General features: G+C 32.4%; 1 protein-coding gene across 1 annotated transcript in view; it reads right to left on the reverse strand.

Annotated features, from left to right (window-relative positions):
- Window positions 1–14641, reverse strand: part of LOC132737850 (uncharacterized) — a 128171-nt gene that overhangs the window by 104420 nt on the left and 9110 nt on the right. The window contains exons 4-23 of the mRNA XM_060725210.1: window positions 14063–14244; window positions 13417–13491; window positions 12752–12841; window positions 12139–12234; window positions 11571–11678; window positions 11063–11233; window positions 10325–10424; window positions 9429–9577; window positions 8627–8839; window positions 8131–8274; window positions 7257–7615; window positions 5697–5921; window positions 5157–5397; window positions 4435–4758; window positions 3609–3827; window positions 2906–3034; window positions 2375–2506; window positions 1948–2136; window positions 993–1118; window positions 423–734 (exon numbers count right to left, since the gene is read on the reverse strand). Of these exons, the coding sequence (XP_060581193.1) occupies window positions 423–734; window positions 993–1118; window positions 1948–2136; window positions 2375–2506; window positions 2906–3034; window positions 3609–3827; window positions 4435–4758; window positions 5157–5397; window positions 5697–5921; window positions 7257–7615; window positions 8131–8274; window positions 8627–8839; window positions 9429–9577; window positions 10325–10424; window positions 11063–11233; window positions 11571–11678; window positions 12139–12234; window positions 12752–12841; window positions 13417–13491; window positions 14063–14244 (3584 nt within the window). The remainder of the gene's footprint in view (window positions 1–422; window positions 735–992; window positions 1119–1947; window positions 2137–2374; window positions 2507–2905; window positions 3035–3608; window positions 3828–4434; window positions 4759–5156; window positions 5398–5696; window positions 5922–7256; window positions 7616–8130; window positions 8275–8626; window positions 8840–9428; window positions 9578–10324; window positions 10425–11062; window positions 11234–11570; window positions 11679–12138; window positions 12235–12751; window positions 12842–13416; window positions 13492–14062; window positions 14245–14641) is intronic.

Genomic DNA, 14641 nt, shown 5'->3' on the forward strand with positions numbered 1-14641 from the left:
ATGAAAAGCTAAAGCATTTAAGAGGTAAATGAAAAATCTTGTCCTTTCATTTTTTTCTTAAGTCAAGAGCTAGTTTGTTCAGTATATTGAAAATGTACTGACTTATAGCTACCCAACAAGATCTCCATTTCTTAACCAATGCATGCCCAAATTTTCTGAAAATATTAAAAGATTGTCTTGAAACGTCTCAAATTGTACAGAAATCAATAATCTATCACTGAAGCTAGCCATTTTACATGCATCTACAGTATTTTAAACCTGCTGTTTGATTAATTAACATCAAAGCCTGCATTTTAAGTAAAATTGTGAATCCATTAAAAACAATGTCTGATTTACCGGCATTATCATGTGGAAGCATAGTTTATTATTGATTTTCTATTTTACCCAGATACAAATGAAAAAAAATTAACAAAATATATTACCGTAAATGTATCAATGTTCGTATTGACGAGGCTGCTTGTAAGAACCAGAGATCCGGTGTTTGAGATAGAGAAGAAGTTTGCAGCATTACTATTGAGTGATACAATGGTGTATATAAGTGAGTTGTGAGGCGATTGATTGTCCGAATCGGTGGCTGCCAAAGCAAGAATTTGAGATTGTAGCGGGAAATTCTCATCTATTGTTTGTGCGTAACTTGTTCTTGTCCAGATTGGAGTGTTCAAATTTCTATTCACTTGAACCACAGCAGTGGCTGTGGCAGAAAGTCCACCAGAATCAGTTGCAACTACTCGCATCTGTCAATATAAAATTTTCATCATTAGTTTCATTACTGCAAATATCTAAAAAATCACAACTAGGTCATGCTGGTTAACTAAGAACATAATTATGCTTTGTAAAATCAACTCATTTTTACACAAGATCACTGGACATCATATACAGTTTCTAAGTGTGTCAAACTAAACACATCAAAATTGTTTAGATCCGAGTTCAAGCAAGTCACATCAAATTTTGTATTTTAGTAACCTTTGATTGGAAAATACAGAAAAACGTACGCTGTATGAAAGAGCACTGTCTGTTGTTAGTTCCCTTCTTACTCGTAATATTCCACTTGCAGAATCAATACTAAAGTAGAATGAACCAATATCGAGAAACGTCATTGAGTAGGTCACTGGTTCAACCTGCAAGGAAAAATATAATGTTTGTGTGTACTAAATACACTAAGTTATCTACCAGCAAACTACGGTACAACCATTTCATTCTAAAGTGTATCACAATTGGTTGAACTTTTTCAGCCAACATTTTAAAAAGTTTTGATTTTCAATTTCATTTATTTCATTTTGTTGTTGTATTTTTGGCGTTTTATTCTGTTGTTTTTATTTTAAAATCAAGCAGCTTTAGTCGACTAGTTCTACTGAATCTATAAACAGGCTGATGTGGCTTTATTCTTCTTGGTCATACATGTCCTTGTCTAAGATTGTCTATGAAGCTAGTTAATGGCTGTACTTCTATCATGGATTGATAATTGCTAAAAATTGCTTTGTTTTTAGCACAAATAATATAAAAAATATGCATGAATGAAAAAATATTTTTTTACAATTTCTACAGTTTTCTGGGGTTTTTTTTAAATTTTAGCAAATGCTAAAATCAATGGATCTCATCTAAAAATAAATTTTTAAAGAAACAAAATCAGACTTAAAGACTAAGTTCAAAAAACGTATGATAAAATGAGTGAGACTAAAAAAAGTGTTGGAGCACCACACTAACTACCAATTTCCAGTATATACCGGACACAGCGCTTGAATGATTAAATGCTAAACCTCTCTGTTTTAACTAACAAAATGCACTTTAAAACATCAAATTCATCTTTTCAAACTGATTTATAGAGATAATGAATGAAAAATGTAAGAATCGGCAAAAAAACAATATTTTTCTACATTGTGATCATGATTTCTGCAAGCATCTAGGTACTGCTCCAACACTGTAGTGAGTTAAATCCTGATAAAATACCTGTGAATCCGAGTCCTGGGCTGACACTGTCAAGACACTGCCACTTGGAGCGAGGGTTTCATCCACAGTTGCAAAATAATTACCATTTTGAGTGAAAAATGGTGGTCCTTGGTTACGAACCACAGTAATCCTGATAGTACCAGTATCAGTCCTAGGGTTTTGATCGTTGTCACTAGCTCTAATTGTTAGCTGTAAATGTATACAAAAAAGTTAGTTTCTGTACTGCTTTTCATAAACTTAGCAAGGAAACAATTTAAAATTCTTTTTTTTTATTCTAAATCCAGAGTTTGTATCAGTTTCGATCAAGTGAGGTCTTTAACAATGCTATTGTACATAACTACAAGGTAATCCTGCAATTAACTACAAAAACATTTAAAACATACTTCATTTACTAATGATTTAATCATTTTAAAAGAAGCCATCTTACTGTATACGGGCTGCTTGTATCTCCGAGGACACTTCCCACAAGGAACAGTCGCCCATCATATGGTTGCATGGTGAAGAGATTCGAACCCGACGTGGGAAAGACATTTTCAATCGTGTAAACAATCCCTGCACCCTGTATTAAACAAGACCAAGTTTAAACATAGAGACAAGATATACCAAAATAAAAAAGGTGGAATAATATAAACATGGGCTCAAACATAGGCTCAATTGTTAGAACAGTTGTAAGTACTTTAAAACACTGTATCCAGGAGGAGAGGATATAATCTACTTAAAGCTTTGATCGAGCAAATGAAAGACTCAATTACTTTTAGTTTTGTTATTAATATAACTCAAGGCTCAAGAGTATAATTTTCAAATTTCAATACAAAAACTACCTTATTTATTACTAATACAGGTGTTTAATGAAATATGTATAAATATGTATATAAAGATGGGAAGTTAATATCTATATCAAAATCTATCCATTCTTTCATCACTGGGATATTATACATTGTAGATATATTCAACGTACCCTGTTGTTGGCTGGATTATCATTATCTGTTGCTGTGACTGTTGTTAAAACTCGGCCAAGATTTGTTGTTTCAACAATACTGAAATCCGTGTCTGGTATGCTCAAAACTGGAGAAAACTCATTAACATTCTGTAAATAAAAAACTTTGAGCTACACTTTGACCTACCATGACAATGCTTATTTCATGTTAAAAACTGAAATGATGTTAATTTCCAGAAAATTTGCTGTGTACTTTTTCATGATCATATCTCCTCAAAAGTATTCAAAATGCTTACTTCATTTTGAATGGAAAAAAATCCAAACCTATCTCAATTTTAACAAATTATCAGAACTTGATGTTTTAAAATCAATCCAAATATGACCTATTTTTGTTTGGCTTAATCCTTGCTGAATTTTCAATCTAGAGTAACTAATAGACCTGCTATGAATTAAACTCTGCTTGTTCAACAGAACATATCCAAGCATGTGTTTGCATTGTGCACATTTCAGTCAGAAATTCTCCCTAAAAATAACAAATGGTTTTGCCCAGATTAAAAGATCAAGGCATCTATTATCTATATTTAGAGATTTAAGGGAGTCAAAATGATGCAGTGAAGCAGCAATAGTAGTCCAGTTGAACTGACCAGCAGGTCAAGGATGTTGTGGCTAAACACTGGTGCCATATGTCTGTCATAATCAATAGTATCAAAACATTTGTCCTTACCAGAACATTAATAAATAGAGAAGCACTGGATCCAGCAATATTGCTATTTTGTCCATCAGATGTTGTCAAAAACAGATTGTAAGTTTGACGAGTCTCGTAATCAAGATTTCGTTGAACTGTAATACGTGCAATTCCATTCGAGTTCTGCACTGCAAAATCTTCACTGTTTGTCCCGGACAATATGTACACGATATTTGGAGTACTGTCTCCATCAATAGCCTGAAAAAAGCAACAAATTAAGTCTAGAAATTGATTGATTTTGTTTGTTTTTCTGCAGGAAAAAGTCTTACTTGTTATTCATGGAATTATGCAAGTAGTCTACTATAAATCTAACATGATTTTTTTTTGAGAAGTTGTTCTTACGGCTGTATGCAAAACATCTGTTTAGTATCGTGAACAAAGCAAGACCCCCTTTGGTAATATACATATTCTCATTAGACATGGCTATAGACGATATTGACTGAATGAAGGTTCAATACTGAATTTATTCAAACAGGGTGAATAAAATTACATCAAATCAGCCTCTGGCCAGATTAAGAATTTTTTATTCAACAAGTTCAATAAATTTAGTAATGAACCAACACAAATATTCTATTTATTACATATCAAAATAAGAACTATTTACAGTTAAAAAGAATCACTTTTTCATTAATGGGATAACAGGGTAACATTTAGCACATCTTTAAACCATGTCAATCAAATGTTTATACACAATTGTGCAATACCTTTTTTAAGGGGTCACAAGGGGACCATGGGTAAGTCAAATCAATAATTTTTTTTTTTACGAAAATCAGAAAGTATAAAATAGCAATCATTAACTACGTACTGTAAGTAAAGCAACAGCAGTTCCAATTGGTACATTCTCATTGACAGTCTCGGTTACACTCGTTTCAACAAACAACGGCACTTGATCTTGTAAATCATTGACATTGACAGTGACAGTTGCAGTTCCGGTTCTCCTATCAATAGGACTGTCTACAGCCTCAACAATGAAGACGTACTGACTTCTTGTTTCATAGTTCAGTGGTGACAATGTGGAAATCTCTCCGGACTGTGAATTGATTGTGAATGGCAAGCCTGATTGGCCGAAAGACGACACTTGGTAGAATACTTGTGAATTTAGAGTATCAGCTTGGTCATTGTCTCTGGCCTGCAAAATTAAGAATTGTACATTGAATTGAAAATTTTCTGTCCACAGGGTTACAAAGACCATATTTTGAGCAAATGTTTGTCTGCAAGGAGTCCCATCTGCGGGTTCTGTGGCTTTTGAAAAATTTGAGTAAGCGTACTGTATGTTCATTTATTTCACAGTTTAACTATACATGTAGAAACCAAACACATTCCAAACTCTCAATTCATGCTTAAGAATTAAAGTAATTTTTTTTTTCATTTTACTTTCACAATCAATTTTAATAAGAGGAAAACAGTCATATGCCATGTTTGCTAGAAAAGGATCACTATACTACTTCTTTACTAAATCAAAGGTGAGCTTATTACATGACAAAGATATTTAAAAGATTGCCTCAATGCTGTGTACTTTATACTTACAGTCACAGTTCCCACGGCAACATTATTTGGCTCATTTTCATTCACTGTGAAGAAATATGGAGCATTGATAAAGAATGGAGAGTTGTCATTAATGTCTGTGATTGTAATACTCAATGTCATGGTAGCTGTCTGGAAAGAGTTATCTCTCGCTGATATTTGGTAAACATAAGCTGGGAACGATTCTCTGTCCAAAACCTTCGTCTGCTGATTACCAGAAACAGCACGAATAGTCACCAATCCACTGAAATACGTATAACACATAGTATACAAAATGACTAACCAATACATGTCTTAGTTCACCATATCCAGTCATTTTTGTATATATACATGTACATCCTTATAAGACATGATCTTATGAAGTTGGCATTGATGCCAGAACAATTTGTAAAAATGTTCAACTTAAAAACTTGAATTTTTTTTAAAAGTTTGATTTTTGTTATATGTGGTATAATCTTAAGCAGATGTTATTTTTATAAGGCAAACCAATGTATTAATCACTGCTGTAAGCAATAATTATACCGATATTGTTAACAAATGTACCTTGAGGAAATGACAAAATCTGGATTGTTTTGATTCTGGTTAAAGTTAAGATTGCTCATGCTGTAAGTCAACACGTCTCCATCAGGATCAGTAGCATCTGCTCGATATGCCGATGTTCCGGAAAGTGCGCCCTCGCTAATTAAGATGTTAACAGTGTTAGCTGGGAACGATGGTTGTGATATTCCAACTTCTGTCACAGTTACCAGCACAGCAGTCTGGGTACTCCTACAAACAGTAAAAAATCATTTTTGATAAGATACATGTGCTTTCCTTAATGATGAAAAAAAACAAGAGGGCCACAATGGCCCTTATATGGCCTATTTCATTGCCAGCGTAAAATTACTGTCCTATAATAATGATAGTTATTCCAGCATGTTTTCAAATAGCTTTACTATTGTTATAGAAGAAATGACTTGTCAAGCACTTTTGAACATGTCCCATTATTGCCTGTTGCCTGAAAAATGCCCCAAACATGCACTTTTCCCTTCTGTGTTTTAAGTCATTGAGTGTCTGGGTTCTATATACCATATGTGCCAAACACATGTTGGAATTTGAGTTGATAAAAAATCCAGATTTGAGCCCCTAAAGCTGAAAATCTAGTTTTGGTCCATTTCAGTTTTCACATGTATGAAGTCAAATACTTGAACAAATAATTGCATAATTTTGTAATCTGTACATTTTGTTCAGAATTGTCCCTAGTAATGAATTGTATTATGCTGTATTTCAGGAAATGTACTGGTCTGTAGCTACCAAAAGTTATGTTGATCAAATGACATTACACCTAGATGTTTTTCAAAATTACTTACCCAATAGATGTGTATACAGCATCTTACATGTTTACATAAATTGCAAACTAAATATTGAACAAATCACTCAAACTTACTAACAATAGAAATCACACTGGAAACAATAAATAACTATTTCACAAAGTTTATCAACCTCCAACATTTCGAGGGGTTAAACCACTATTTATCAAGGAGCTTGCTATTTAAATAAACAGAAAACTCCTTGATGAAAAAGGTTTTTTACCTTTCAAAATGTTGGGAGGTTGCAATAGTTTTAAATTAAAGCAACACATTTCCATTACACAAATTTGGCCATGAAAAGTTTAATCTATAGGCATCTATATGTAGACATTATTTACAAGGTCATTAGTATAGCATTGATATAAAACAAATTTCTACAATCAGCTGGAAACAATTTCATTTAGCATCTAAGACCTAGTACTTTTCAAACTTGAAGAAGCTGCTATAGCTGCATATATTACCAGTTATAAAGATGTCTTTCAGGTTATATGGCCCATATGAATAGTTTAGAGAATATATAGGTTATATAGGTTATACTGCAAACAACTATATAAACACGGCCATATAACAAACAAATTTTATTATACAGCTGAATTACTTCGAGAGAAAAAACAAAAAAATTACTTCATTACAATTTACAGCAGCTGTGTATATAGATGTTATAAACATTAAGATTATCCAATGAAAAGGCACATTACAAACATGCAGTATTATAAAGCACGTAGCTATTATTTTTAAGAATGTCTACACATACCATTGTCCGTCAGTAGCTCGTACTGTGATGGTATACAATGTTGGTGTGAATGTTCCATCAGCTTGTATAAGGCCAGATGAAGGATTTATTGTGAATAGGTTGCCTCCATTATCACTTACACTGGCGATACTGTACTGGATCTGTCTAAAACTAGGTGATGTGTCGGCGTCAGAAGCTGCCACAGTGATCAAGTCACGAGGTCGGTTATTAAAGTTATCAAATGTGTAAGTACCCGCCGGGAATGATGTTTGATAAGCAGAACTAGGGAAAACAGGGGCATTGTCGTTTGCATCTAAGATATTTATTGTCAACGTAAGTGTGGAACTTCGCCTGATACCATTCTGCTCTGTAACTATAACCTGTAAAAATACCAATGAATTGTTATTCTACTTTCTGTGTGTATTATAAAGATTTTTGACCAGTTACATGGCCCTAAATAAATGGTTGTTTGTCTATTGTAAAACACCATTTATATACGGACGTATAACTTGTACACAATCTTTATAATGAATTTATGATACTGCAAACTTTTTTATTAGAGAAAAAAAAAATTATAAATCAACTCCAATTATATAAACGTCAAGATTATCCAATGAAAAAAAGATGTTACAAACGTGCAGCATTATAAATTTACAAACAAAAGTTAAGAGACCGTGCTTAGCCATATCCAACAAAAACAGATTTTATAGAATAACTTTCTTGATAAAACTACAAAAATATCTTCATGCTAAATGCTATTCAATAAAACTTATCCGAAATTATATCTAATTTAATTGCCACAACTAATTAACTTCAAGCAATTCAAACTGTCTTGTGCCTGCCAGAGAATATTAAAATAATAATCTAGGGAAATGTCACTGTAAAAACTTCTTACGTCCAATATAACTGGGTTGGCTGGAGCCGTTTCATAATCTAATCCAGCGTTGTTGGACACAGCGATAAATCTGTCACTGACAGTAAATAGGTTTGGCAAGTTAGTTGTTATTGTGTAACTGTTTGGGAGATCTTCTGTAGAATACTGTAATACAATATTAAGCCAGCTTTAATAGAAAGAATACAAATCAATTTTGAAACTTAATTTAATACAAAATTTGATGGATACTAATGACATTTTGAATATTAGAATAATCAATTACCAAGCTAAGAGTATAAGTAAAATACTGTAAATAGTACTGATAATTTAAATTTGAAAGTTTCTAACAATAATTATAAATTACGCTATAACAATAATTATCAATTATGCTATTATAATAATATCAGTTTCAACACTGGAAAAGGAAACTCAAAATACTACACTAATTAATCAATCATAATCAAAACAAAGCATCTTGCAGAATGTTGAAAACTGTATGCATAAAATAAATACTTACGTAGTCATTATCTGTAATTTGTAACTGAATGAAGTTGTTTGTACCGAAACTGCTAGAACGCCTTACAAGTTCCCCACTGTCGGCATCCTCCGAGATTGAACCGGACGTGCCACCACCAATAACCGAGAGTTGTGGCGCATTTTGGTCAGCAACGTTGACAAACACATTCAAGAAAGCATATGATCTGTACCTTATAACATTGTCTTCAACAGCCTGAAATATTATCAATATAAATGCAACTTACGTTTTGTCAACAAACTACCGATTACTTTGATTGCTTACAAACATTTTTTGTTTAAAGATTACTCATCAATTAATATTCAAGTTAAAGCTTCTCAATATACAATTTGATAAACTTTGCAGAAAGAAATCATCTTTTTCTTTACCACATTTAAGCTATAATATACTTATCGAGGTCTGATTCCTCATATGAAGCAAACCTTTTGTCCTTTTTTTTCTTTTTTTTTTTTTTTATTTTTTGGGTTATACGTTGCACCAACGGTATAGATCATATGGCAACTTTCCAGCTTTACTGGTGAAGGAAGACCTCTCCATACACTCAAGGCATGCACATGCACCTGATTAGAACCACACATTCCTTAAGATAGCTGGATAGCTTCCTCACTCCTCACACAAAAGAATCTAAAGTCCCTGTCAAGATTCGAACCCACAGGGGTGAAAGGCTAGTGATTTAAAGTCCAATCAAACCTATAAGTCAGTAACTAAAGTTCATACTCTATATATATATCACATACACCAAAGATGAAACTCGCAAAACAATTAAGATCCGATGCCAACTTACTTCTATAGTTACAACAATAAGTCCCTCGGTAGAAGCTAAATTGTTCCTGTTTATTGTCTGCACCTGTCTAACAGTGGCGGTGTAATCACCATTGTTTGTAAATGTTGATGTACTGACTGTGAAAGCATTTTCATATCCACTTGGGTTGGCTGTTGTTAAAAAAATATATAAGTTAAAACTACTTGGGCTGGCTGTTAAAAAAATATATATACAAGTTACATCAGGTGATAGAAGACTTTACAAAAAACCAAAACATCATTTTCTAAAATAAAAATTGTTAAGTTTCTTCTTTTGTTACAAAGTTTAATAGTTATAATGACTTTAAAATTTGTTACCTTCAGTTAAAACATATTGAACACAAGAAGAGAGAGGGCTTGACGTAGTTCAAAACCTGAACCAGTATCTCCAGTTTATAAAAGAAAATGTTCTTAACTTAAGCTCTTGGATTCACAGTAAACAAACTTATTCTGCTTTATGATGTTATTACACTAAAAGGCAGAGTTGTCCCTTATCTTTATAGCAATGATTAAAGGTGTATGGAATGCTAATTAGTTTAATTGGGTGAAAATTTTTTTAAAAAATGAGAGAAATTGTAATGTACATGATCTATATCAATTTTTTTTAATTACAAACTTGCATTTTGGCTTTAAAGAAGTTCCATTAAAAAGATAGCAAAAGAATATACTCAAAGTTAAAATGTTGGATTCTTAGCACAATTTTAGTTAAAAAGAGTTTAAACACTTCTTATTGTCATCTTTTATTTTGTATTTTAAAAATGATATTCTGAACAAGCAGAGTGAGCAAAAACTCTGAAAAACCATAATAGAGTCATCTTGACAAAACAACTAACATCAAATAAAAAGAAACAAATTGCTAAAAATGAAACTAATACTTACTTCTGAAGATATTGAAGTTAATTCGGGCATTGAGAGTATCCTTGTCTCTTGCCCGGATAGCAAATGGGCTTGGACTTATACTTAGTACAGTCCCGTCAGGCTGAAACAAATATGAAGTAGTATTTTAAAGTCTGAATGTATTTACTGTTCAAACATGCCTCATAAAGAACTCAACCATGTGTAACTACCTTCATACAGCTTCAGAAGAGAAACTCCGAGCTTGTTGATTTACCAACTTTACAACTGCAATGTCATTTCCTATGCATCAAAACTCATAACTGGTGTCAAACAGCCTATTAACACTGCTCAGACCAATATTATTTACAATAAATAATAATAATTTAACTCCTAAGTTTTCAAATATGTCAAAATGCTTCCTAACATGACATTGTATTAAGATCAACTAGGTTAAAGCTGCAACCAATAGCAAAAGCAATAAATAAGTATGAACCTTGGGATTTATCTATTAGTTATCTGAAACTGTAAAGCTTTTAGGACTTCTATCAAGTTATACTTTGAGAGGGAAACCTTGCCAGTTGCTTCCAGCCATTACTTCAGGCACAAGAGTAGATTCATAGTTTTTGTGTGTGCACTAGCTGGGCAACAGATGTTCACATAATATACCATATGTAGGGGTTCAAAATGTCATCACAGACAACCTTACAATCTTAATAATCTTAAAATGTTACAATAGTAAATTATTTATTACTATGCAAATGATGCAATTATAAAACATACAGAATTTACGTTGCTCCCAGAAATAATGTTGGTGGTATATGTCGCACCAACACAAAATCCCCTACTGTCCGTCTGGCAGTTGGACACCGTAAATGCTGGAGAGTTATCGTTCTTGTCTGTCACAGAGATATTGAAGAAAGCTGTTGTGGATAAAGATGGTGTAGCCTTGTCCTAAAAGAAACATTTGTATTTATCTAAGTGAATTGGTCTATAATGGAAGGTCTGTGTTACCATAATTATAATAAAGTTGATAGTATTTATTATCATACATGACAATGTTCACCCATGAAGAATTGTATATGGATGTCTAACTCTACATTGGGAACATTCCCCTTATTATTTCAAATATTAAAAAAATCACCGACGGCTTTACTTAAACATTAAAAAAACATAAAGATATTCAGAGCTGGTATTAGAAGTTTTATTCTGATAATTTGCTCCAAGTCGGTTAAAATTAACATTTGGTCAATGATTTAGACCAATCAAATTTATATAAAAATTAACTTACAGCAGCTCTGATGGTCAGTGGATAGAAACTTTGTGTTTCAAAATCAAGCCTCTCATTTACACTGATAGCACCAGTATTCACATCTATTATAAACTTCTGGGAAGATTGCTGTAAAAAAAGAAAATACAACATGAACAGTTTTAGAATTCAAATTTTAGTACACTAAATTAAATGAGAACCATTGTAAAAGCTGCTCAGATTTCAGACTTCCTTTTTATTTAGAAAGAATAAAAAACTGTTTGTTAAACTGGTTAACTTTTTAAAACAAAAATTTTCACAATGCGAAAGTTCTGTACTCCTCTTCTGTTATACAGTTTATATTATCTAGAACAGAACTATACAGATTTTCTTTTGGCAAATATTTTTATGCACTTTAGCAGATTCATATTCATAATCACCAAAAGCTTGTTTTGTATAAGTCTTTGGAAAGACAATTACAGTAGAAGGATGCAAGCTTTTTCACAATAAACATTGTCATTTTATCCTGTTTACTAGATTTTCATGTGGATAAAAAAAAACAAAGTTTACATTTGACATTCATTAACAGCAAAAGAGTTAATTTATTTACCCCGCTAATAATCGAGTACTCAACAACTCCATTAACTGGGGCACTATCCCTGTCAGTGGCTGTTACTGTAAACACAGGAGTCCTTCCATCATCAAACTGAAGAAGAAACAAAAAAATATATATATTTCTCCAAAATCATCTTCATAAGTTCGCGACGCAGAAATATTGGCAAATTTTGCAAATTGACAAAAATCCGTACAATTTCCTCTGGTGTAAAAATCAACCAACCTGTCTTTAGATTATACCCTTGCATATTTTTTAAATATTTTCTGACGTGAAATGTCTGGAATTTTAAATTCGCTAACTTTTCGGCACACAGAAATATCCACTTATACAGTACAAGTATATGTAGGCTAACTAAAAACTTTGCAAACCTATGTAAGGCTGTTTCCTGTAACATTGTAATAACAGTTGTTTTATGGATGAAAGTTTAATATAGTTTAGTGGACAGTGTTTTTTGTTGTTTTTTTTTTAATTATTTTGAAAAAGAAAATTGAACAAAATCTAGTGTGCTTATGAAGTAACTATAATATATCATTTCCATATTTCATAATATCTTTGTGTTTTAATGAAATATCTGTATGTAGAACAAGAGTAAAGTCAGTATACTAACCTCAGAGATTGTCCCAGTGCCTGGAATGTTCCTGAAGAATGGAGTGTTGTCATTCACGTCATTGAGTACAATGGTCAGACTGTAGGTCGACTGAAAATTAAATAAGAAGATTTATGATACTTCCCTCCCTGGTTTAAGCACCATTTACATACAACATATATCATATACAGGCATGTACAGGCAGTTACCTAATGAAAGTTTGAACTCTTTGCATACTCGTCCCATTTGTATTGTGAGAAATTGCCTATGATTTGATTAAATCATTTAAAACTTTAAAACTCCGTCCGAAACCAAATTGTGACAATAATATATACACACATTTGCTGTGACAATAATTGAGACTTGCTAAATGCTGCAGCATGTGGATAGAGAGACTGGATGCCTCAAACCTTCTCAACTGGCAAGAAGAACTTTAAAAATATTTCGTTTATTTGTAACTTACAAGCTAAAAAAGTTTGAAGTGAGAAATTTTTACAGAACTAATATATGCTAACAATCACATTACCAAATAACTGAATATATTTATGACATTCATGTACCATTTTCCACGTATAAGAAATAAAAAAAAAATATTTACAATGTTCTTTTTACAAGCTTGAATAAAATATGAGGTCAATCAATGTATTGAAAATACACATATTGCGCGATATATTATATTATCTTACTGTTTGGCCATTCCATGTACAGCTGAGAGAGAATGTCACACTGTTCCTTTCTGGAGGATTTCCATCCAAACCACCCTGTATAAAAATGAGCAATAATATATGAATTCTTAACTACATTCATACTGAGCTGTCCTTCAACAAATGAAAGTGCATCAGAATTATAATCGTTTCATCTTTCATTTCTAAATTGTCACTGCTGAACAATAAACAATATTTAAGCATAACCTTGTAGACTTTTTTTAATTGGGTTTTTACATCACACCAACACATTAAAGGTCACATGGCTAGTTTCCAGGTTTACTGGTGAAGGGGAACCTCTGACGCCCTCTGCATTATTTCAGGCACAAACAGGCTACTGAGTAGAACAACTTACATTACATAAGCTAGCTGGGTAGCTTTCTCACATGAAAAGCATAGTCATTATTTTATAACATCCTCAAACTAAAAGTAATTAGCCTTTGCCACCAGTAAAGACAAACGCAGGACTGCAGAAGGTTCTGTAACTTTTACAGCTCAATAGTTGTGTGATTATTTAATTCTTTTAAAATTGTGTCCAATTTTCAAAGAAGGGGAAATCTATTACATAAATTCAGCAGATTAAGGAGTTATTATAGTAAAGTTCTAATTAATTTAAGTAAGTACTTACATCTCTGTCAAGTGCATTGATCAAACGGACATAAATGCCACTGTTTGAAACACTTTCCAGTGTAAAGTAGTTATTTGGAAACAAATCGGAACTAGCTTGGTTTAGAGCTACCGATAATCCATTTTGACCAACAGTACCAAACAGGGGTAATTTAGCCCTGTAATTCTCATTGAAATTTGGCTCTGCAAAGAAAATTCAAGCCCAGTATAGATATATATTTCGAAATGAAAAATAAAAAATTCAATTGTGTTATTATTCAAGTATACATGGCCATACTACATCAATGGCAAAATACCTCTCAGATCAAGCTACATACTATCAATTCTCTCTAGATAATAACTAAGACAGGGATTTACCAAAAACTCAATTCTGCATGCATACATACTCAAACTGTATTATGAAAGCATCTTTTATCATCATCACATTCACATTATTTTGAAATGTGCAGTCAAGGTTACATTAGACTTTAGTCTTTGGCACAGTTCGACTAAAATACTTTGTTTAAAGAAAGGTTGATGTCTTCAAACAAAACATATATCATTAAGTTCACCATTAAAACTCAATCCAGATATGGTGAAA

Source organism: Ruditapes philippinarum, unplaced genomic scaffold (assembly GCF_026571515.1).
Source record: "Ruditapes philippinarum isolate M1 unplaced genomic scaffold, ASM2657151v2 ctg125_1_1_1_1, whole genome shotgun sequence".
Classification (NCBI taxonomy): Eukaryota; Metazoa; Mollusca; class Bivalvia; order Venerida; family Veneridae; genus Ruditapes; species Ruditapes philippinarum.